This window comes from Vipera ursinii, assembly GCF_947247035.1.
Source record: "Vipera ursinii genome assembly, chromosome: Z".
Classification (NCBI taxonomy): domain Eukaryota; kingdom Metazoa; phylum Chordata; class Lepidosauria; order Squamata; family Viperidae; genus Vipera; species Vipera ursinii.
The window spans coordinates 54,332,659-54,355,593 of NC_139517.1; the positions used below are offsets into that span (position 1 = coordinate 54,332,659).

Here is a 22,935-nt window from a genome sequence, read left to right on the forward strand (position 1 = left end):
TGAAAGAGATATGGTTCAGAAATCACGTCTGCCATTCCTTCAGAACTTTGGCTATAATCCATGGTCCTCTATTTGAACATGTCTAGAGTGGATAGATGTTCTCTTATCATTTTCTGGCCTGTTTTAATCAATATTCCTAAACTGTTATTTAGGTACTGATTTTGATAAATTGATTTTTTTTCCTTTTTTTTTATTGAAAAGTTTTAAAGTACAGTTTTCCTTTAAAAAACCCCCTTCCCCCTCCCTCCTCCCCTCCCTACCTCCCCCCTTCCTCCCCCCTCCCCCCTCCCTCCTCCCCCCCTACCTCCCCCCAACCCCCCTCCCCCCCCGACTTCCCAGAGCTAAATACAAGGTATATATATATAAAAAAGCAATCATAAACAACCATATACTAACAACTATAAATTCTAAAATCCATCACTCTCTAACTTATATAGGATCAAACAAAACTTAGCATTATTAAATATATATAGAAGACTAAAATAGAAAAAAAAAGAAAAAAAACACGAAAGAAGACTTATTCGAATGCTACATAAAACTTCTTAACCCTATACTTGTTCTGGATAAACTCAATCCATTTTCTCCATTCCATAATATAACGTTCTTGCGAATGATCTTTCAAATAGGCCGAAATCTTCGCCATCTCTGCCAGGTCGGAAACCTTTAAAGTCCACTCTTCTATGGTCGGCAGTTCCTCTTTCTTCCAATATTGGCCTACCAAAAGTCTTGCCGCCGTAATTAAGTTCAACATCAGCTTGGTGTCCACAACTGTAGCGTCTGCAATTATTCCCAACAAAAAAAGTTGCGGACAAAACTTTATCCTCTGTTTAAAAATCTTCTGCATATTCCACCAGACTTTTATCCAAAAAGCCTTAACCTTCTTACATGTCCACCATATGTGAAAATATGTTGCATCTTCATCACCACACCTCCAACATTTAGGCTGATAATTCGGATACATACTTGCAAGCTTTTTAGGATCTAGATGCCATCTATAAAACATTTTATAAAAGTTCTCTCTTAGATTTTGAGCTTGAGTGAATTTTACATTCCTCACCCAGATCTTTTCCCACGTGTCCATTGTAATAACTTCCTGAATGTTTTGGGCCCATTTTATCATACAATCCTTAACAAGCTCTGTTTCTGAATCGATCTCTATCAATGCAAGATATATCCGTTTAATATGTGCTGGTCCCTGATTTCTAATTTGCTTTATCAAATTTTCATCAGTCATTGCAAATCCATTTTTCTGGTCTTCTTTCCACCTGGCCCGTAACTGAATATATTGAAACCAAGTCTGAACAACCTTCTCTTCTCGCAAGAAGCTATATGATTTCAAGCACCAAACATTCCTTTCCAAACTTAAAATTTCCTTATAAGTAGTCTCATCGTGTTTGAAACCAGCATGTATATTTTCTATTGCGTGTTTTGGGATTGCCCACAATGGTATCTTGCTGCTTAACTTATGTCTATACTTCTTCCAGACTCTCAGCAGTGCCTGTCTTAAAATATGCATCCTAAACACAGTATCTACCTTCTTATCATACAACAGATATGCATGCCAGCCAAACAACAAATCATGGCCCTCAAGATTTAATAACCTCGGTTGTGTCAAATTAATCCAATCACTTATTCCTACTAGTGCAGCAGCTTCATAATATAATTTAAAATTAGGCATTTTAAGGCCACCTCTCTCACGAGTATCCTGCATAATCTTAAGTTTAACTCGTGGCTTTTTCCCTGCCCACACAAATTTATTAATACCACGCTGCCATTCCTCCAAGTTAGAATCTTTCTTAAGAATCGGTATCATTTGAAATAAGAATAAAAATTTGGGCAGGACATTCATTTTCACTGCTGCAATCCGTCCCAACAAAGACAATTGCAATTTTTCCCAACTCTCCATTTCTTTTTGAATTTTCCCCCATAATTTTTCATAATTATTTTTATATAGCTTTGTATTAGAGGGCGACAAAATCACCCCCAAATATTTAACCCTTTTAACAATCTCAAATCCAGTTAATCCTTCTAGGAGAGCCTTCTGCGAAACTGTCATATTTCTAGCCAAAATTTTTGTTTTCTGTATATTTACTTTAAATCCAGAAACCTTCCCATATTGTGTTATTATCTCCATCAGGTCCACAACAGAGTTCTCTGGCTGGGTCACTGTAACAACCAGATCATCTGCAAATGCTCTCAATCTATAATCCTGATCTCCAACTTGTATCCCCTTAATTTTTTCCGAATTCCGAATCTTAACCAATAATATCTCTAATGTTAACACAAATAACAAGGGCGATAGCGGACACCCTTGCCTTGTGCCCTTTTCAATATTACATGCTGTTGTCAAACTATTGTTAACTATGATTCGGGCAGTTTGTTTTTGGTATAATGCCCTAATCGGTTGTAAAAAATTTTCCCCAAAATCCATTTTGTCTAAAACTTTCAACAAGAATTGCCAGTTCAATTGATCAAAAGCCTTTTCAGCATCTAAAAAGATTAGTGCAGCAGAGATCTGGTTGTACCTTTCCAAAAACTCTAACAGATCAACTATATGTCTCACATTATTTTTCATTTGTCTTCCACTAATAAACCCCGTTTGGTCCCCATGAATCACCTGTTGCAGAACCCTCATCAGTCTGTTAGCCAAAACCTTAGCAAATATCTTATAATCTGTATTTAAAAGCGATATCGGTCTGTAATTTTTAACTAAAGTAGCATCCTGGTCTTCCTTCGGAATCAAAGAGATAAAAGCTGTTCTCCAAGACGGTGGCACCTTTCCCCCCCTCTGGATTGTCTGGAACAGTTCCTTTAACGGTTTTATCATCTCTAATTGTAAGTTTTTATAATAGGCCGCAGTCAAGCCATCCGTGCCTGGTGCTTTATCCACCTTCAGTTCCTTAATAGCTGTAAAAATTTCTTCTTCTGTAATCAGTTGATTAATCCCCTCTTTTTGTACTTGCGTAAGAACCGGGATGCTAGCATTCTCCAAATACGTATCAATATCTTTTGCATTAATGTCCTCTTTAATATATAATTTCGAGTAAAAATCCACAAAGGCATCCTTAATAAGATTCTGTTGATACACAACCCTTCCTTTATACTCAATCTTATCTATATTAGATGCCCTTTGTTTTTTCCTCAATCTATAAGCTAACCATCTGCCTGGTTTATTAGCGTTGCAAAAAATATTATGCCTAGCAAACCGCAGATTGGTCGCCACTTGATCAGCCATTAACTTATCAAATTGTCCTCTTAACAGTCTAATAGCCTCCTTGATCTTCACATCCTCTGGGTTCAAAATCAAAGCCTGTTCTTTTTCCTTTATTTCATTCTCCAATTCTTTCCTTCTAGTTTCCACTGCACGTCTATGTCTATTATTCATATATATCAACACCCCTCTCATATAGGCCTTGCTAGCATCCCAAACCATATCCATAGAGGTACCCTTATTCATATTAATCTCAAAAAAATCCTTCATCCGCTGTTTGCATTCTTCCACATTTCTCTGATTTCTAAACAGATTCTCATTTACGCGCCATGAGCGCCTATCTCCTTTTTCCTTATCAATCTCCAACCACACTGGACTGTGATCAGAGATAATTCTTGCGCAGATCTTCACCTTTTTAGTTTTCAAAAGAAAATCATTAGTCAACAAAATAAAATCAATCCTCGAAAAAGATTGGTGTCTATCAGAATAAAAAGTATAATCCTTCTCCTGCAGATGTCTCTCACGCCAAATATCTCGCAATTCCAGGTCATCCTTCATTTCAAAAAAAGATTTAGGCAGTCTAGCGTGACTTGGAATGCGCTTGAAGGCTCCAGCCTTATCCAACTGTACATCCATAACTCCATTCCAGTCCCCCATAAAAATAAAAGATTTATAATCCAACTGGGTAAGCTTTGTATGAAGTAAAGTAAAAAAGTCAGCTTGTTGTTGATTTGGTGCATATAATCCAACTAAAAGCGTCTTTTTACCTTCTAACAACAGCTCGATCATAACATATCTTCCATGCTTATCTGCTTCAATTAAATCCGCTGTTAAGGCACTTTTAACATAAACAACCACTCCATTTTTCTTATTCTCTGCAGAAGCAACAAATTGCGTACCCAGCCTCGAGTTCAATAAGTACTTTTGATCCAAAACTCTAATATGCGTTTCTTGCAGGCATATAACATCTATCTTAAATTGTTTTAAATATTGAAAAACTTTCTTCCTCTTCTGCGGTGAGTTTAGTCCATTAACATTCCAGGTTAAAAATTTAGTTGCCATGTATATCCTCGAAAAGCTCTTGGACCACAGCTTTGATAGGACTAGCTTCCTTAGGCCGTGCTCCTCCCACAGCTTGGCTATGAATGCGTTGTGAAGAATCTGAAGACTTTTGCTGATCTTGTTCTTTTATTTTCTTTGCTCGTTTTAAAGCAGCACGCGTCACTCTTTGCTCTCTAGGATCATCCAAAGAAGTTGTAGCTTGATCTCCTCCAGCACCATTTTCCTCTGTTTCCTCCTCTTGTTGTTCTTCTTCTCCAGATCCCTTTCCAGCTTCCAGAAGCGTTAATGGGGTTGCTTTTAAGACATTATTGTAGAAATCACGCGCTTGTTTCACAGTAATCAGCCTGTACCTTTTACCTTCATACATCACCATCAGCCCATCTGGAATCTCCCATCTGAACCTTATATCTCTTTGCTTAAGCTCTTGCACAAGAAATGTATAGTCCTTTCTTCCCCTTAAAATCCTTGGAGGAATTTCTTTTAAAACCAAAACTTCTTGTTCAGCAATCACAACCTTAGCATCATAGGCAGCTTGTATAACTTGATCTCTAATTTCTCTTTTTGCAAAGTAAACCACCACATCTCTTGGCAACTTTCTCTGTCTAGCAATCCATGAATTCACCCGAAACACTTTATCCATAGCTGCTCTTATTTCAGATGCTGGCTGATTCAATACCCCTTCGAGAGCCTCAGAGATCAGCTGCTTTAAATCTTCTTTAACATTCTCTTTTAAACCTCTGATTCTGACAGCAAACTGCATCTGGTAATATTGGGCAAGGCTTAACTCCCTTTCCAGTTTGCCTCTTACATTTTCATTCTCCCGTACTTTTACTTCTAATATAGCATTCCTTTGAGCCAAATCATCCATTTTTTCATCTAAATCTTCCACACATTCCGCCACTTTATGCACTGAAGTCAAAATGTCTACCCTCATCACGCTGTACTTCTGTTCCATCCTCTCTTCCATTCTTTCCTCGAATTTCTCCAATTTCTCCTCCATCTGTGCAAATTTATCAGCAATTGATTGATTAATTGATTCCAAAAGTACCTGGGCATGTTTATCCAGAGCATCTCGCAAATCCTTCGATGTCAGCACTTCAGGAGGGTGCAACGCCTGTAGTGATGATTGTTGCACCGGCGAGGATCCTCCACTCCGAAGAGTTTTAGAGGGAGGTTTAGCTGCCATCTTTTAATCCTCAATTATGACGCACTTTCAATTAAAGTTTAAAAAGTCCAACAAGTTCGAGAGTATAGTAAAATAATCCTCTTCACCTTTTCCTCTTGTACCGCTCTGCCTGCTCCTTTAAATCATAGTCCTTTCTTCAGGCAGGGATGGTTCGCAGACGCCTGGCTCTGCTCCAAGAAGTTCGGAGCAGAGACGACGGCCAGCTGGGAGCAACCCAGGCTTCGGGGGAGTTCAATCCTTCAGCCGCCCAAGCTCCAAGCTCAGGCGGCCTCGGAGAACTCTACCCCTACCTGGGGCCTCACCCCCTCCTCTTCTCCCGAGGAGGGGGCTTCAATTTCGCCCGAACAGCTGATCGGCGCTGTTTCGGGCGAAAAAACAAACAGCTGAGCCGCGGGCAGCCAGGGAAGGCTGTCTTCGGCGCCGCGCAGCCACCGGAAGTCTGATTTTTTTTCCTTTTGTGTAAAGACAGATGCAGAACACAAGATCAACAGTTTTGGTTGCTTTCTGATGCTCATAAAATAAATAAATCATAATAAATAATAAAATAGCTCTAGCCATAGCACTTAGATTTATTGCCAGGACCCACCTCAACCCACTTCTTAAGAAAGTAGCACTCTTGGAGACAGGGTTTTCCAAGCAGGATTTTTTACTAAGAAATAAGAGATAGCAGGCATAATAGTCAGGATCTGAGGCATTCCCTTACATCTCTATAGTTTTAAAATGCCCCCAAGCAAACTCCCCCCCATAGTTCATTCGATCAGTTCCAGATCAGCCAATCTCCAGGTGGTAAGTCCATCATGGGAAAAGAAAGATAACAATCTGTTTGCAGCAGGATCATTTTCACAGCTCCTCACACTTCCTTCGGAGAAACAAACCAGATTCTGGAGGGTTGTAATTCTTCCCCCCACCCCCTTTTCTAGTTGCCCGGTAAGTTCAGAGAGAATGCCTAGTATAAAAAGCAATTGGTTACATTGTAATGGATAGCAGACAGGTGGAAAAAACAAAAGCTTACATTTAATGGAGGAAGTGAAAGAAATAAAGCCTCATGCCTTTTCCCTCTCCCTCTTAGGAATGGCAGAATCCAGGGGAAGATGAGATTTGTTTTTTTTTCACAGAGGAGATAGTTAGAAATGAAATATAAATGGATTCTGACATCCTGCCACCCATAAAAATAGGAGAGATCCACCTGTAGAGGAAACAAAAATATAGATGTTAGCCTAGTTTGTTGGGATATTCTGTATGAAACTTCTTTAGCAGCTTCAGTGCTCTGATGTGACGTTTATGGACCCAATTGTTTTCTGAGGAGGGAAGGTGTTTCCAAGCTACTAGACATTGAATTGCTCCATGATACCTTCTAGAATCTAGGATTTCTTTTACCTTGAAGTACTGTTCTCCTTCAAACTTGATTGGAGTTGGGGGAGTGGGGTTTGGCCATAAGATTGACTGTTGTTCCCTTTTCAGCAAACTGCAGTGAAAAATTGGGTGTATTTGCCTAAGATTTTTGGGTGGTTCTAATTCTACTGTTACTGGGTTTATGATTCTTTTAATTGGAAAAAAATCCTATATATTTTGGTCCAGGTTTTTTTGACAGGGCTGTAGTGATTTTACGTATTTTGTAGATAAATATACCATTTCTCCTATACTGAATGGTTTGGGTTCGACTCTCTTTTTGTCTTCTTGTGCTTTGTATGCTTGCCTAGCTTTGTCTAAAGCTTTCCTAACAATTGACCAGATGTTTTGCAATTGTGCAATCCATTCTTTCAGCGATGGGATTTCTAGTTCATTTGGGATTAGTTCTGGCATAGGGTTGAAACCTTGACTGGTGGCTATTTGAAAAAGAGTGTAGCCTGTGCTGGAGTGGACTGCGTTATTGTAAGCAACTTCTGCAAAAGGGAGCAGGTCCATCCAATCTGTTTGCTGGAAATTAATAAAGCATTCTTAAGTATTGCTCAATTACTGAGTTTGAGCATTCCGATTGGCCATTTCCCTGAGGATGATGACTAGATGACAGTCCCTGAGTGGTTCCTAAGAGGGATAAAAATTCTTTCCAAAATTTTGATGTAAATTGTACTCACCTATCAGATATGATGCATTGGGGTGCCCATGCAGTCTGTAAATATGCTGGACAAATAGTGTCGCTAAGGTTTTTGTGGTGGGAATCTTTTGGCAAGGGGTAAAGTGCACCTGTTTGGAAAACAAATCTGCAACTCCCCAGATGACAGTGTTCCTGTTGCTTTCTGGTAATTCTACTATAAAATCCATGGCTATTTCTTTCCAGGTGCCTGAAGGTTGTAACACTCAGGGCAACTTTCCCTGCAGCCTCTTAGCCGTTGTGCATGTTTGGCAGCTGGCCATGTAGCTTTCTATATCCTTTTTCATGGATGGCCACCAAAATTGCTTTTTAGTTAAATGTAAAGTTTTTATAAACCTAAAAAGTCCTGCTGATTTTGTATCATGGCACAACTGCATGAAATTGTTCCTCTGGGTAGCAGGTATATATAACATGTCTATTTTTCTGGAACCATTCATCTGTTTCCAAAAACTTTTGGAATTCCATTCCAGTTTGGCTATCCAGCTATGGCTTCATTTTAGCTTGGGCCCTGGTGGTTACTGGCACTGCCAGTTGTTGTTCAGTAATAAGTGGTTTAGAGTCAGTGGCCCGTGTGCTGTTATATTGGGGCATGTGAGACAGTGCATCCACCAGGAAATTCTTTTTCCCCGGTAAGTGTTTAAGTGTGAAACAGAACCGGTGAAAGTGTTGAGACCAGCGGGCTTGCTTAGGAGTGAGTTTCCTGGGTGTTTTTAGTGCTTCCAAATTTTTGTGGTCCATCCAGACCTGAAAAGGGATTTTGTTCCCTTCAAGGAAATGGTGCCACATAAGTAATGACCATCTCACAGCATACACTTCCTTTTCCCACACAGCTCAGCATTGTTCCATCTCAGTGAGTTTCCTGGATGTGTACATGCATGGTTGCAGTGCCCCTTCATCGTTTTCTTGTAATAGTACAGCCCCCACCGCCACATTGCTTGCGTCCTCCTGTATTACAAAAGGTTTATCTGTGTCTGGGTGCCTCAGTACGGATTCGGTGGAAAAGAGTCTCTTTAACCTTTCAAATGTTGCTTGACATTCCATTGTCCATTTCAGTGGCTGGGTGGGTTTCACTGAGGGTTCCCCCTTTGTTTTTAACAGGTTTGTGAGAGGCAGAGCTATTTGGGTGAACAAAGGGATGAATTGGCGGTAAAAGATTGTGAAACCCAAGAAACTTTGCAATTGCTCCCTTGTGTGAGGTGGTGCCCATTCTGACACTGCCCTGACCTTCTCAGGGTCCATTTCAATGCCCTGTGGGGACATGTGATAACCCAGGTAGCCTATTTTTCGTCTCCCCCCTTTTTTTTTGACAAAATGGCATTTGTATACTTGGGGAATAACATTTTAAGCCTTAAACCGTCGAAGAAAAAAACCAACTGATTAAGAAAAATTCTTCGCTTTGATAGGTGTGATGTCCTTCATGAGGGGTAGGGGGTACAGGTTACTTTCACTGATTGTTGTTCTGTACCAGCCTGCTACCGGCCCTGTAGAAAAGGCAGGGACAACCCCTTTTACAAGAAGGCAAGAGGCTGGAATTACGCCTGCCAAATTTATTGCTACAAAAACAAATAGAACAAAACACGAACCAAGAAACAGGAGCTTTTCAAGCAGTTGCCTTCAGCAAACCAGCCCTCCCACGCATTCCCCCTTAAATACAGTTCAGGGCGTGGCTTCTCTCTGCCTCCTTCCGAGGAGCCCCATTGCCTTCCTCTGTTTACTCCTGATTGACTGCCTCCTGCGTCGGGCGTCCTTGAACAGGGCCAGCTGTGGGTCATCTTCATCCACGCTGTCAGGCTCACACAGCTGGGTCTGCGTCGTGACCAGGTGAGAGGGGCCTGGCTGAGGGCTCTCATCAAGCTGTCCAACCCCCTCAGGAAGCTCTTCAACACCCCCCTCCTCTTCCTCCTCTGAGTCATCCGACCCAACTGCCGAACCCACAGGCTGACCCTGAATCACAACAATTGTATTCAGGGTGCGGTAATCCATGCACAAGCACAAATGCCGTCCTTCTCTATGAAGAGGACAGGGGTGGCTACTTTGGGCTTGGCAGGTTCAATAAATCCCCTTTCTAGGTTTTTGCTTATGAATCTTTCCATCTCCTCCTTCTCTTTAGGGCTCATGGAGTACAATCTGGGCTTCAGGAGTTTTGCCCCGGGTTTGATTTCTGTGGCACAGTCTGTGGGTCAGTGAGGAGGGAGCTCATCCACCCGATCCTTGCTGAAAACTTCAGCATGGTCTCGGTATTCCTCCGGTATTGCAGGTAACCCCTTTTCCTTTCCCATCGATGCTTTCTCCACTCCTGGGTTTGATAGAGCTCCTTGGGGTGTCGAGTTCGCATGATCCCCTTTTGAGAATTTGAGTTCTGCTGTTCTCCAATCTACCCGATGGTTCCACTTCTTATCTGCCTGTTCCTCGCTGAAGACTTCAGCAACGTCTTGGTATTCTTCTGGTATTTCTGGTAACCCCTTCTCTTCTCCCACCGATGCTTTCTCTGCTCCTAGGATTGGTGGGGCCCTTTGGGGTGTTATGTTTGCATGATCCCCCTTTGGGAAATTGAGCTCTGCCATCCTCCTATTTAACCACTCCAACCCCAGGATCACTGGGCATTCCATGCCTGGAGTTACTACAAACGTTATGTCTTCTTGGTGGTTCCCCAGAGATAGGTGGATTGGTAAAATGGCTAGGGTCACTGGCATCCCCCCTGCTATGGACCATCTAACTGGCTGAACGAGATAAGCTTTTTCAGCCTCCTAACTGGGATGCCCAAGTTCCCCACTAGTGTTGGGCTAATGAGGTAGTGGGTGCAGCCATAGTCTATTAAGGCTTTCACTTTGACAGCTTCGGGCATGGAGGGGGCTAATATAGTTACTGTCTTGAGGATGGACACGATGGATCCACTTACCAGGGATTCACCCTCTGAGTTGTTGTCTGAGGAATCCACCACCCCTGTAGTGTAGGCTGGAGTTCCCTGCACATGCTTGACAGAGGGTGGGGACTCTACAGCCTCTGTTGCCTTCATGGCAGGTTCTCGTGGCTTGGCTGGGGACTTCCCTGACTTCTTGGCCATTGATTGATCTGGGTTGTGTTGAGGGGCTTTTGAGCGGCACTTTTCAGTGTGATGCCCCTCTCTCCCTCATTTGAAACAGCCTGTTGACTTCTTGGCTGTGGCTGGTGGTTTTGCTGGTTCACACAACGATTCAGGAGGTGAGTGGCCCCACAGTTTCCCTCGGCGGTCCCTCATCAGTAGGTCGATCTCTGCTTCCTCCACCAGGACGTACCATTCGTCTAGTCAGCATGGGCCCCCTTAGGACAGTCAAGCATTCTACAGGTCATAGTTTAGGCCATCCTTGAAGTGGCTAAGGAGGATATCTTCTGGCTAGTTTAGCTTGCTGGTGATGGCTCAGAATTTTTTTGGGCATCTGCCTTGCTTCACTGTTTTGATGTTTTCATGGGCTTTCTGATCAGCCAGGGGGTCCTCAAATTATTTTGTCAGTGAGGACATGAAGTGGTTGAAGTTATGGAGCTCTGAGGCATTAGAATCATGCAGGTTCACCATCCATTCTGCAGCCGCCCCATCCAGAGTGGATTGCATGATACAGATATGGGCTTTGTCACTGGGGATGTCTCATCTGTATTCTTCCATGCAGCTGAGGACTTGTGTTAGGAAGGACCCGAAGCGTTGCGACTCTCCCCTGCATTTTGCTTCTAGAGGTGGGAATCTTTGGATGGATCAGTCCCTTCACCACCAACAGTGTTCTCCCATCCTGATCTGCAGCTGTGAGTCTGTGGGGAGTGGGGGCTGCCGAAGTAGTAGCTGCTGTCTCGACAGTCTAGGCAGACTGATAGTATCTTTGTCGCTGACAGTGTTGCCTCACATCCTCATTGTCAGCTGCAGCCTGGCGGAGAGTGGGGGTTGCCGAAGCGATAGCTGCTGCCTCAACAGTCTCGGTGGATGTCCCTGGGACTTCAGCTTCTGATTCCCCCTCAGTGTCTCTCTGGCTGCAGCCCAAGGTATTGGTGCAGCCACGGGGTTTAGGTTTCTCATCCCTGAGAGAGTCAAGGGTTCTTTTCATCAGGTCAATAGCTTTCTCTAGGATCCATTTGAGTGCTGTGTGTGATCTTCCTCTTTGCTAAGATGAAGGGATCTCTCCATTTCTTGCTTCCATCCAGGTTGGTGGCTGCCTCATCTCAGGGCCACCTTTCTTGATCTCTTCTCCCACTCATCTTTCTTTCCAATGCCCATCAACCACTGAGGTTTGTGGCTGCACATTTCCTCCACTTCTTCTGAGGAGTAAGATATCTCAGATCCTGACAGCTGGCAGAGTCCCGGCCAGAGGGAGGGCTCCCCCTTTGCAGTGGGATCTTTCTTCCCTGCGCCATCATCCAGCATTGTAGATTTTGCAAAGTCCCCCAGTAAGGGTCTTCCTTCCAGGTTAACTATTACTGCAGATCCTGTCTAATGTCAGGACTCATTTCAACCCCACATCTTAAGAAAGCAGAACTCTTGGAAACAAATTCTTCCAACAGAAACTTTTATAATGAGTAGGTGATAGCAGGCATACTAGACAGAATCTGAGATTTCCCACACAGAATGATAGGTTAAGGTATCCCCAAGCAAGACCCCACCCCATAGTCCATCCAGCCAGTGTTGGACGACCAATCCCCAGGTGTTACGTCTGTTGTGGGAAAAGGGGAGATAACATCGGCCCATCTCCAGATCCCACAGTGATGGTTGATGGCTCTTCACTCCTTCCTCTGGGATCGTAGAAACAAACTAGGTATGGAGTTTGCATTGTTTATTCTTTCCCTTCTTCTAGCTGACAGTTTAGGGAGATAGGTTTGAAGAGAGATATAGGCACAGGGGAGCAAGATGTTACATTGTAGTGGATAGAGGAATCAAAGGCAATAAATGAAAACAAAAGTTTACATTGTAGTGGATGGAGGAAGCAGAGGCAATAAGCCGCGGGCATGTACCCCCTTCCCCCTTGGTAGTATGGCAGAACCCAGGGAAGGGTGATATTTGCTTTTGGCTTCGAGGGGATAGATAGAAATGAAATAGGAATGGGTTCTGACAGGGGTGTGAAAGTCATTGTTGTGTGCTATGGTCTGATTCTTTGGGACTATAGAGTTAGTTTTACCTCATCTTTACCAGGCCATGTATTCAATAAATAGTAAGCTTTTCAGAAATGAAAATAATCCTGGACTTTTATTTGGATGCTCAAGCTGGAGGTTGACAGTCACCCTTAGTCCTCCTTTTCTCTAGATTAGCTATAGCCAGTTCCTGCATATGTTTTAATCTCCAGCCATTTAATTATTTTATTAAATCATGTGTATTAAAATATTTACACAATGAATGAAACTAAATGGTGGGGGAAATGGTGGGGAACTTTTTTTCCAGAGTGCATAACAAATGCCTTAAAGTAGCTATCACAAGGTGGTCATCATGGCATTATATGGAGATTCAGAAGGGGATTTGACAAATTTATTAATCTACCAGTAAATCTACTGGAAACTGCTTCTAATTAAAATTATATTTAATAACAAAGGAGCAGGCTTCTTGATACCAATTTGCGGACAAAATTGAGAGCAAGGCTAGGTACAAGAGAACAAATAGTAGAGTTTCAGTTCAGTATTTCAACTTTATTTCCCACCCCACCCCCGGAATCAAAATAAATATAATAGTAATAACAGCATTCCCAAACACAGTGATAAAGTAATACAAACAATACAGTTAAATAAATGTTTCCTTCAGTGTCTAAAAAGAAAAGCAATTCTGCTTATCAACAATGAGCCTTGGTGGAGCAGTGGGCTAATGCCTCCTTAAGTAACACCAGCTGCCTGCAATTAGTGCAGGTTCGCATCCCACCAGGCTCAAGGTTGACTCAGCCTTCCATCCTTCCGAAGTAGGTAAAATGAGGACCCAGATTGTTGGGGGCAATAAGCTGACTTTGTAATAATGCCGCTTGGAGGGTGTATGAAAGCCCTAATAAGCAGGCATATACATAGAATGAAGGCTACTGCTAAGCTTGTAAGCCGCCCTGAGTCTTCGGAGAAGGGCGGGATATAAATGGAATTAAAATAAAAATAAATAAATAAATGATTCTGAAATGACTTCTGGTAGTGCTGCCACGCCGAATGGCAGCGTTCTGAAGCCGCCCGATCCTGGGAAGCGTCAAAGCGCTCGGAGGCAGTGAAAATCAGCTGTCCCATGGCGCTGGAGCTTCTCCCTTGGGAGAAGAGGGAGAGGCGAGCCTGCCTGGGTAGAGGTAGAGCTCCCCTGCGATCCTCCCAAGTAGTTTGGGGGATAACAGGGTGAGCCCCCTCGGAGCCCAGGCTTTCTCCGCTCTCAGGACGTTTTTGCTCCGAAAGGAGTGGAACCAGACACGACAACTGCACCTGATGCTTAGATGGGAGTGTGAGTATTTTGTTCTTTGAGAAGCAGGCAGAGCAAAGCAGGAAGATCTGAATTTTCAAGTTGAATTTTAACTTTAACTCAGATTCATTATCTTCTTCAAGTTTTAAGTTTGAAATGGAGTAAAAATGGTGCTGGAATGTTTCTTTCCTGTGTGAAGTGACTGCGTTGGAAAACTGTTATATTTTGCTACATAGCAAGAGATACAATTTGCAACTGATTTTACCCAGTACCGGATTTTGTTTATTTGAAAGCTTGTCCCCTTTTTCTTATTGAAGGTTAAGGAACTTTGGGAGAACTTTTATTTTTTCTCTCCTTTCCCTTCTTTTCCCCCCCCCTTTTTTCTGAACTTTGATTCTGCTCAGTGAAAGAGGAAATAGAAACTTAAGAGATGGCTGCGAGACGTGGGGGAGGGCCTCCAATTTCTAAGAATGTTATTTCTTCACCTTTACCACAAGCTGTAGGGCAGACTTCGATGAAATCTACAGTACAACCACCCTCCCCCCACCTCCTGCATTTACACTGACAGACATTCAGCAAGTTGTGATGCAGTCAACCCAAGTTTTGCAGCAGGAAATAAAGGAAACAAGGGAAGAATTTGTTAACCAAAACAACCAGATGAGGGAAGATATAATGCTTGCACTCCAGGGTTTGGCTGCACATATAGAATGCCTGGATGTTCGTGTGGACTCAGTTATGGAGTATGTGGAGAATTTGGAAAATAAAATCATTGATGCTGAACAGAAGATTGACAGAGCAGAGGCTAAGATTGACAGAACAGAGGACGAAGTTACTATATCAGAATATAAGAATATGGAGTTTGCTTTGCGTATCAGAGGCCTTAAAGAGAATCCTAAAGAAGATTTGGAATGGGAAGTAGCACGAGCAGTGGCTCCTGTTTTGAAATGTGAACCTGAAGAACTACTTAAAGAAATGGATAAGACATTTAGGGTTAACTCCTGGATTGCTAGGCAAAAAAATTTACCTAGAGTTGTAGTGATTTATTTTTCCAGGAGATTAACCAGAAATTCTATTATCCAGGCCTTTTATCGGGAAAAATTTCAAATTGCAGGCCAAGACATTATGTTTTTAAAGGAGATACCTCCAAAAATTCTTAGAAAAAGGAAAGATTTTGCCTTTCTGTCCGATGAGCTTAAGAAGCGACAAATCCAGTTCAGATGGGAAATACCCAATGGAATTGTGGTAAACTACACAGGGTCCAGATACAGATTGGATACAATTTTAAAAGCAAAAGATTTCTACACTAAGGTCCTGAAAGCAGGCTCACCACCGTCTCCTTGAATCAAAAGAACAGAAGCAAGACAAGAAGATAAACAACTGAGTGAAGGGGCAATGTCATTGCATCTCGAGGAGATGCGGCAGGCAGAGGTTATGGAGCAGAGTTTGGCATTAAAGGAAGACCCAAAAGAACAGATGATGACAAGAGATTCATATAAGCGTATGGAAAAAGAGCAAAAACAGAAGCCTGTATCTGGTCCAACTACGCAAGACGTGGCCGTCTCAGAGCCTGTGGGAGGAGCACGTCCGAAGAGAGCAACAGCTGATCTTCAGGCTATGTTTCAAAGCCTCATGGTCACCAGAGATGGTGAAGTTCCTGACATGGAATGTTAATGGCTTAAATTCACCACAGAAAAGAAAGAAAGTATATTTTTATCTGAAACAACATAAAAATGACATTGTTTGCTTACAAGAGACACATATTGCATTAAAAGACCAAAAGTATCTGATTAATTCCCGATTGGAAACACATTATGCATCCTTTGCTCCGGACAAGAAGGCTGGAGTGGCCATTTATTTAAGAAAAGACTTTTCGGCAAGATTGATTGAATCGGATAAACAAGGGAGATATGTTAGTATTGAATTGATACTACAAGGAAAGAAAGTTCTCCTTATTGGATTATATGCTCCAAATTAACAACAGCAAAAATTCTTCAAATTTTTACATCAGAGACTAATTGAATTGGATTATAAATCTGTTATTATGATGGGGGATTGGAATGGAGTTTTGGTGCCATCTGAAGACAAGAATGGATCCTCCAAAAACTTTTTTAATTCGAAATTGCCTAAAGCTTTTTTTGATTTGAAGGAAGATCTGGAATTAAGAGATGTATGGTGGGAAAGGAATATGAGAGACAGAGATTTTACTTTTTTTTGGATAGACATAAATCTTTCTCCAGGATTGACTTTATTTTGATTACTACTGATCTTTTTTCTTCGGTTAAGAACATTAAGATTTTCCCTAGGACAATGTCTGATCATAGTCCTGTTTGGTTGGAGTTTTTTGCTGAAGATGGTGGTAGAAGATCCTGGAGGCTGAATGAGAATTTATTTACAAATGACTTGTTCTTGCAGAAATGTAGAGAACATATGAAAGAATTTTTTGTTACAAATATGCATAAAGGTACATCGATGGAAATGGTTTGGGATGCTAGTAAAGCTTATATGAGAGGGGCTTTGATTTATATGAACAATGCTTACAGGCGTAAGCAAATGCAAAAACGTTTAGATCTTGAGGAAGAGATTAAATCTAAGGAGAAAAAGCTTATTTTGAATCCATTGAATAATAATTTAAGGATCTCACTACATTTACTGAAAGAACAATTTAACATGTTATTGGCTGATGAAGTAGCAATTAATTTGCGCTATGCTAAACATAATACTTTTTGTAATGCTAATAAGCCTGGTAGATGGTTGGCTTATCAATTAAGGAAGAAACAGAAATCACGTACTATAGATAAAATAGAATATAAAGGAAAAGAAGTCTACCAACAATATTTGATTAAGAGGAGTTTTTTAGATTTTTATTCGAAATTATACTCTAAAGAAAACATACAAGCTTTAGATATAGACAAGTATTTACAGGGAGCTCATTTTCCGAGACTCTCAGAAGAACAACAACTTGAGATGAATTGCCCAATTACATCAGAAGAAATTTCTTTAGCTATTAAACAGTTGAAATTGGGCAAGGCTCCGGGAACAGATGGATTAACAGCAATTTACTATTTATTTATTTTTATTTATTTTAATTCCATTTATATCCCGCCCTTCTCCGAAGACTCAGGGCAGCTTACAAGCTTAGCAGTAGCCTTCATTCTATGTATATGCCTGCTTATTAGGGCTTTCATACACCCCCAAGCGGCATTATTACAAAGTCAGCTTAATTGCCCCCAACAATCTGGGTCCTCATTTTACCTACCTCGAAAGGATGGAAGGCTGAGTCAACCTTGAGCCTGGTGGGATGCGAACCTGCACTAATTGCAGGCAGCTGGTGTTACTTAAGGAGGCATTAGCCCACTGCTCCACCAACTATAAAATGTTGTTGGTCGAAATGATTGAACCCTTAAAGATTTTGTTTAATGAAATTCAGACTGGAGGTGCAGTTCCTCCATCATGGAGGACAGCTTTTGTATCATTGATTCCAAAGGAGGATCAAGACCTTACTCAACCTAAAAATTATAGACCTATATCGCTTTTGAATACAGATTATAAGATTTTTGCTAAAGTATTGGCTAATAGATTAATGCAAGTTTTGAAACAAATGATTCATAGTGATCAATTGGGATTTATATCTGGGAGGTATATGAAATATAATGTAAGACAAATTGTAAACTTGCTTGAATATTTGGATAAGAACAACCAAGTCTCCGCAGCATTGATATTTTTGGATGCAGAGAAAGCCTTTGACCAATTGAATTGGCAATTTTTATTGAGAGTTGTTGAGGAGATGAATTTTGGAGAAGGTTTTTTTACATGCTATTAAAGCTATATATCAACAACAAACTGCACAAATTATAGTTAATGGGGGGCTAACAGAGACTTTTAAAATTGAAAAAGGTACAAGACAGGGATGCCCCCTATCACCATTATTGTTTGTTTTAACATTAGAGATTTTATTAATTAAAATTTGAGAGTCCTCTATGATAAAGGGAATTAAAATAAAACAGAATGATTATAGATTGAGAGCTTTTGCTGATGACTTGGTTGTGACAGTATCTCAACCATTACAGTTGGTTATAGACTTGATGGAAATTATAACTCAGTATGGTAAGGTTTCTGGGTTCAAGGTGAATAGTAATAAGACTAAGATATTATCTAAGAATTTATCTATGAGTGAAAGGGATATGTTATCTAAATTAACAGGTTTTGAAATAGTGAAAAAGGTTAAATATTTAGGAGTATATATTGCAGCTTCAAATGTAAAATTGTATAAGAATAATTATGAAACCCTATGGTTGAAGGTACAAAGGGACTTAAATAATTGGAAAAAATTACAATTATCATTACTGGGAAGAATTGCAGTTGTTGAATGTTCTGCCAAAGTTTCTCTTTTTGTTTCAAATGATACCTATATTGAAAAAGGATGCCAACCTTGATCAATGGCAGAAGGGTATTAATAAATTTATTTGGGCGGGGAAAAAACCAAGAGTTAAATTTAAGATTTTACAAGATGCTAGGGAAAGAGGGGGACTTAAGGCGCCGAATTTGAAATTGTATTATGATGCGGTTGCCTTGATGTGGGTTAGTGATTGTCTTAATTTAACTAATAAGAGAATACTTCATCTTGAGGGTTGGGATTTGGTATATGGATGGCATGCATATTTGCTTTACGATAAGAAGGTGGACAGGGCTTTTAAATCCCATATTCTTAGAAGTGCTTTATTGCGTGTCTGGAAAAAGTATTATTATAAGTTAAATTATAAAATACCGATTTGGGGAATTCCTGGACACGCGATAGAGGGCGTATCTATGGGAGTGAGTTTGGATATGGTTTCTTATAAGGAATTACTTAGATTGGAAGGGAATGATTGGCAACTTAAATCATTAGATGAGTTAAGACAAGAAAACATAAGTCACTCTTGGTTTCAATATACCCAATTGAAAGCTAGGTGGAAGTTAGATCAAAAGGTTGGCATCACAATTATAGATCAAAATTTAGTAAAACAAATTAGAGATCTAAATTGTGCACATATAAAGAGGATGTATAATGCTTTAATTGAATTGGATTCGGAAACGGAATTAGTTAAAGATTGTATGATAAAGTGGGCACAAAATATTCAGGAACCAATTTCGTTGGACACTTGGGAGATAATTTGGGTCAGAAATGTTAAATTTACTCAGGCTCAAAACTTAAGAGAGAATTTTTATAAAATGTTTTATAGATGGCATCTGGATCCCAAGAAGTTGTCTAACATGTATCCTAACTTACAGTCTAAATGTTGGAGATGTGGTAGTTTAGAAGCCACCTATTTTCATATGTGGTGGACTTGTAGAAATATAAAAGCTTTTTGGGTTAAAATTTGGTGGAACATTCAAAAGATTTTTAAGAGAAAGATAAAGTTTTCTCCGCAATTGTTTTTATTGGGTATTGTTGTAGATTGTGATGTTAAAGAAACCAATTTAATGTTGAATATGATAACAGCAGCACGGCTACTGGTGGGACAATATTGGAAGAAGGATAGTTTGCCTACTATAGAAGAATGGGTGTTTAAAGTTTCGAATCTTGCAGAAATGTCTAAGATTTCTGCTTACTTGAAAGATCATTCACAGGAAAGATATATTTCAGTTTGGAGGAGATGGATAGATTATATTCAGAATAAATATGGGACTAAAAAGTTCCATTTAGCTTATGAGTAGATTCTAGAGGGACATTGTTATTGGTACTTTGTATGTAGTTATGTTAAAGGGGAGTTAAAGCACATATATATTGTAAAATCTTGTTTTTGTAAAACTCTTTAATAAAAACAAAAAAACAATGATTCTGAAATGAGATTGAGATAAAGAGCCCGTTGTTTCAAGCCACTGTCAATATAATATATATAGTCAAATCAATATATCTCTCTGATCAATAATATATTTTGCATTTGCTGCAGGAAAAGTATACGCATGTGGAAGTATGTATTACATTTAGCCAAGAATAGTTTGTTTCTATTCATTATTATAATTTACTATAAATTGAGGCAATTCTGTCCTATTTACTTTGACTTATGGCAAAACAGGAAAATAATCAAGCATTCTTTGCCCGTTTAAGTTAGCCCACAACATTTTTATTTTTAGAATCTTACAAAAGCAAACCTCTTTCATTCACATGTAATATCCTGTAATTACTTGAAGCATTTTTTCATAAACTATTAATTTGTTATTTCTTTCTCTTTGCTTAGTATGATCTGATACTTTTGACCAAAGTATTTTTTTAAATGCTAATGCATTATTTTTACAATACACTTGATTTTTCAGGTCATTTTACAGCAATGGTTTGGAAGAACACAAAAAAGATGGGAGTTGGAAAAGCAGCTGCAAGTGATGGCTCCACATTTGTAGTGGCTAGATATGAACCTGCTGGCAACATTGTAAATTCTGGGCAATATGAACAAAATGTTTTTCCACCAAAAAAATAATGGAAATGAGGCTATATGGAAAGGAGGCTATTTTTAACTGGTTATAAAAAAAACTGGGAGTTCATCTGATTACATAAATCATTGTTGAATGGTACTTCAGTCTTTTAATGATTGTTTCAAGAAATGTTTAATGGAGAAGCCTTTCTGTCTACAAAATTAATTCTTGTATGGAATCATCACTGAAACATAAAGACAATGACACAAGCCAACAAATGGAACATACATATCAAGAAATGTAAGAGCAAAATATATTGAAATAGCATTAAAATATAATATGTTGCTATTAAAGTTTGCAAATATAATTTAGAGGGTTTATATAATTTCATATTTGTACAGAATTCCTTCTCTAGAATATATTTGCAAATTTTAATAGCAAAATATTGTAATTTTAATACTGTTATTTCAATATATTATATTTTCAAGGATTTCTTTAAAAACAGTAAAGACTGATTTTAATGGCTTACAAATGCTATTCATCACTATAGGAATTGATTGTGTTGCAACAGTTTTAAATATGCTAGACTGAATGTAAATGAAAAATAGCATATGTCCTAACATAAATTGCATGAAATGATTTATTTGGTGCTTCCACCTGGTGTTTATGGATAAGCATGGACTGGTGTAGGGTTGTTGGCATTCTGAAAATATAGCTATTTTCACAGAGCACAAAACTTATGTATCCCTTGGACTCTCATCTGACTTCTTTTTGCTATTATATAAAATGCAAAGACAGAATAAACAAATAGTTTCATTTCTCAGTCTGTAAGTTTACTTAAGCTTACAGAATTACCATTCAGTAAGCATTTCACCCTCTGCTTATATTGCAAAGACTTTGTGTCAGTGCAATATATGGAGAGTGAGGGGCTCCTATTAGGGACAGCTGACATGATTGGAGAATCAGTTAGTATAGTCTGAACCATCTGAATGATACAGTTGTTAGGGAAGTGCTCCATTGCCACAATAGTCATGATTTTTGCTTAGTAGTTACACTTGTGAAAGACTTTAAAAGGTAGAAAAATTTAAACTCTCCTGGTTAGGATTAACAGAGACTCTTAAAATGAATATATTACCCAAGACAATTTTTAAAATCTGAAATGGAGCCAATTTTATTCCCATATAAAACTTTGCAAGAATGGCAAAAAACATTCAACAGATTTATATTTAATCAGGGAAAATCTAGAATAAAATTTAAGATTTTACAAGATGGACCCAATTGGCAAAAGAAAGCTCAGGACCTTATTGGTTGGAAACGTGAAAGAGGCCTGCAGTGGTTAGACAATGGCTAAAATGATGATGATGATGATGATGATGGTATTCTTCCGTTCAATCTTTTCTGGTTCCTGGAGACTGCCTGAACAAGACTGCAATTTTTTTGATAAGGTTTTTCAGAAATTGTTTGCCATTGCTTCCTTCTGAGGGCTGAGAAAAGGTGACTGGTCCAGAGCCCTAACTGGTATGGGTCTAGGCTATTTGAGGAGCGATCTCACTCCAATAAGACTAGCCTGCCCCACCCACTCCAGTTGGAAGGAGTTTGCTGTGGACCCCGTCAGCCAAGAAATTCCAGCTAGTAATGTCAAAGAGAAGAGCCTTTTCCCCTTCCCTTTGTTACACTAAAGAGCCCCACCTCTGTGGATCATTCTATGATCAGAAGTGAAAACTGTTCCAACTCTTCAAACCTTCCAGAAGGGTACCAAAACGTGGTTTAGCTAGTTGCCTTAGGAGGTATTCACTGCTGGAAGTGGTTGACAGAGTAAGAAGAAATCTTATCCCAATGTCGTTTATCTCCTTGGTTCTAGTTTTTATATAGTGTTTAAAATTTTAAATTGTTTCTATACTTTTTATTTTCTGTAACTCACCTTATCATTAAGAGGGGAAAGGTAAAAATTTAATAAACAAACAAACAGTCATCCAACTGGCTTTGTACCCAAGACCGGACTGGAACTCATTTTCTGGTTTCTAGCCTGATGCCTTAATTACTACACTAAGCTGGCTGTCTAAACTATATTATTGTGTAATATAGTATAATATAGTATGCATATTATCTATCACAGATAACAGAATTGAGAAAATGACCAAATAGTAGACTATCAGTTTCTCTCAGACCTAAGCCCAAAGACAACACAGTGAAATCCAATCAAGTTGACAGCCCCAATTTCTACGTTTAGATATTAGGCGGTAGCCCTTTTATAACCTCAAGTGATTTCCCAAGCACCAACTCATAAGGAGAGATCTCTATTTCTTTCCTAGGTCTAGGAAAGGGGAACAAGGCTATGGCTGGATTTGGGGCTTTGATAAATGCTTCTTTTGACAAAGTTTATCTAATAGGGTTATTAGCATCCTGTTAGCTCATTGTACTATCCCTGATGACTGCAGGTTGTAAGGGGTTTGTAAATTTTGAGTGTCACACAAAGCTTGTAGAATGTGTGAAATAATCTGTAAAAATGTTTTCCTTGATCCCATGTCCAATGTGCTAGTTACCCCAAATCATGGTACAATATCCTTTATTGATAGTGAGCAGTTTCAATGGCAGTAGCATGTCAGCAAGGGAAGTGAGTTGAT

At 39.7% G+C, this 22,935-nt stretch overlaps 1 protein-coding gene across 2 annotated transcripts in view; it reads left to right on the forward strand.

The window, feature by feature from the left end:
* GLIPR2 (GLI pathogenesis related 2) overlaps positions 1 to 22,261 on the forward strand; it is a 77,779-nt gene extending 55,518 nt beyond the window's left edge. For both annotated transcript variants that reach the window (XM_083377182.1, XM_083377183.1), the window contains one exon: positions 20,216 to 22,261. In XM_083377182.1, the coding sequence (XP_083233308.1) occupies positions 20,216 to 20,376 (161 nt within the window). In that variant the 3' untranslated portion in view covers positions 20,377 to 22,261. The remainder of the gene's footprint in view (positions 1 to 20,215) is intronic.
* The last annotated feature ends 674 nt before the right edge of the window (positions 22,262 to 22,935 follow it).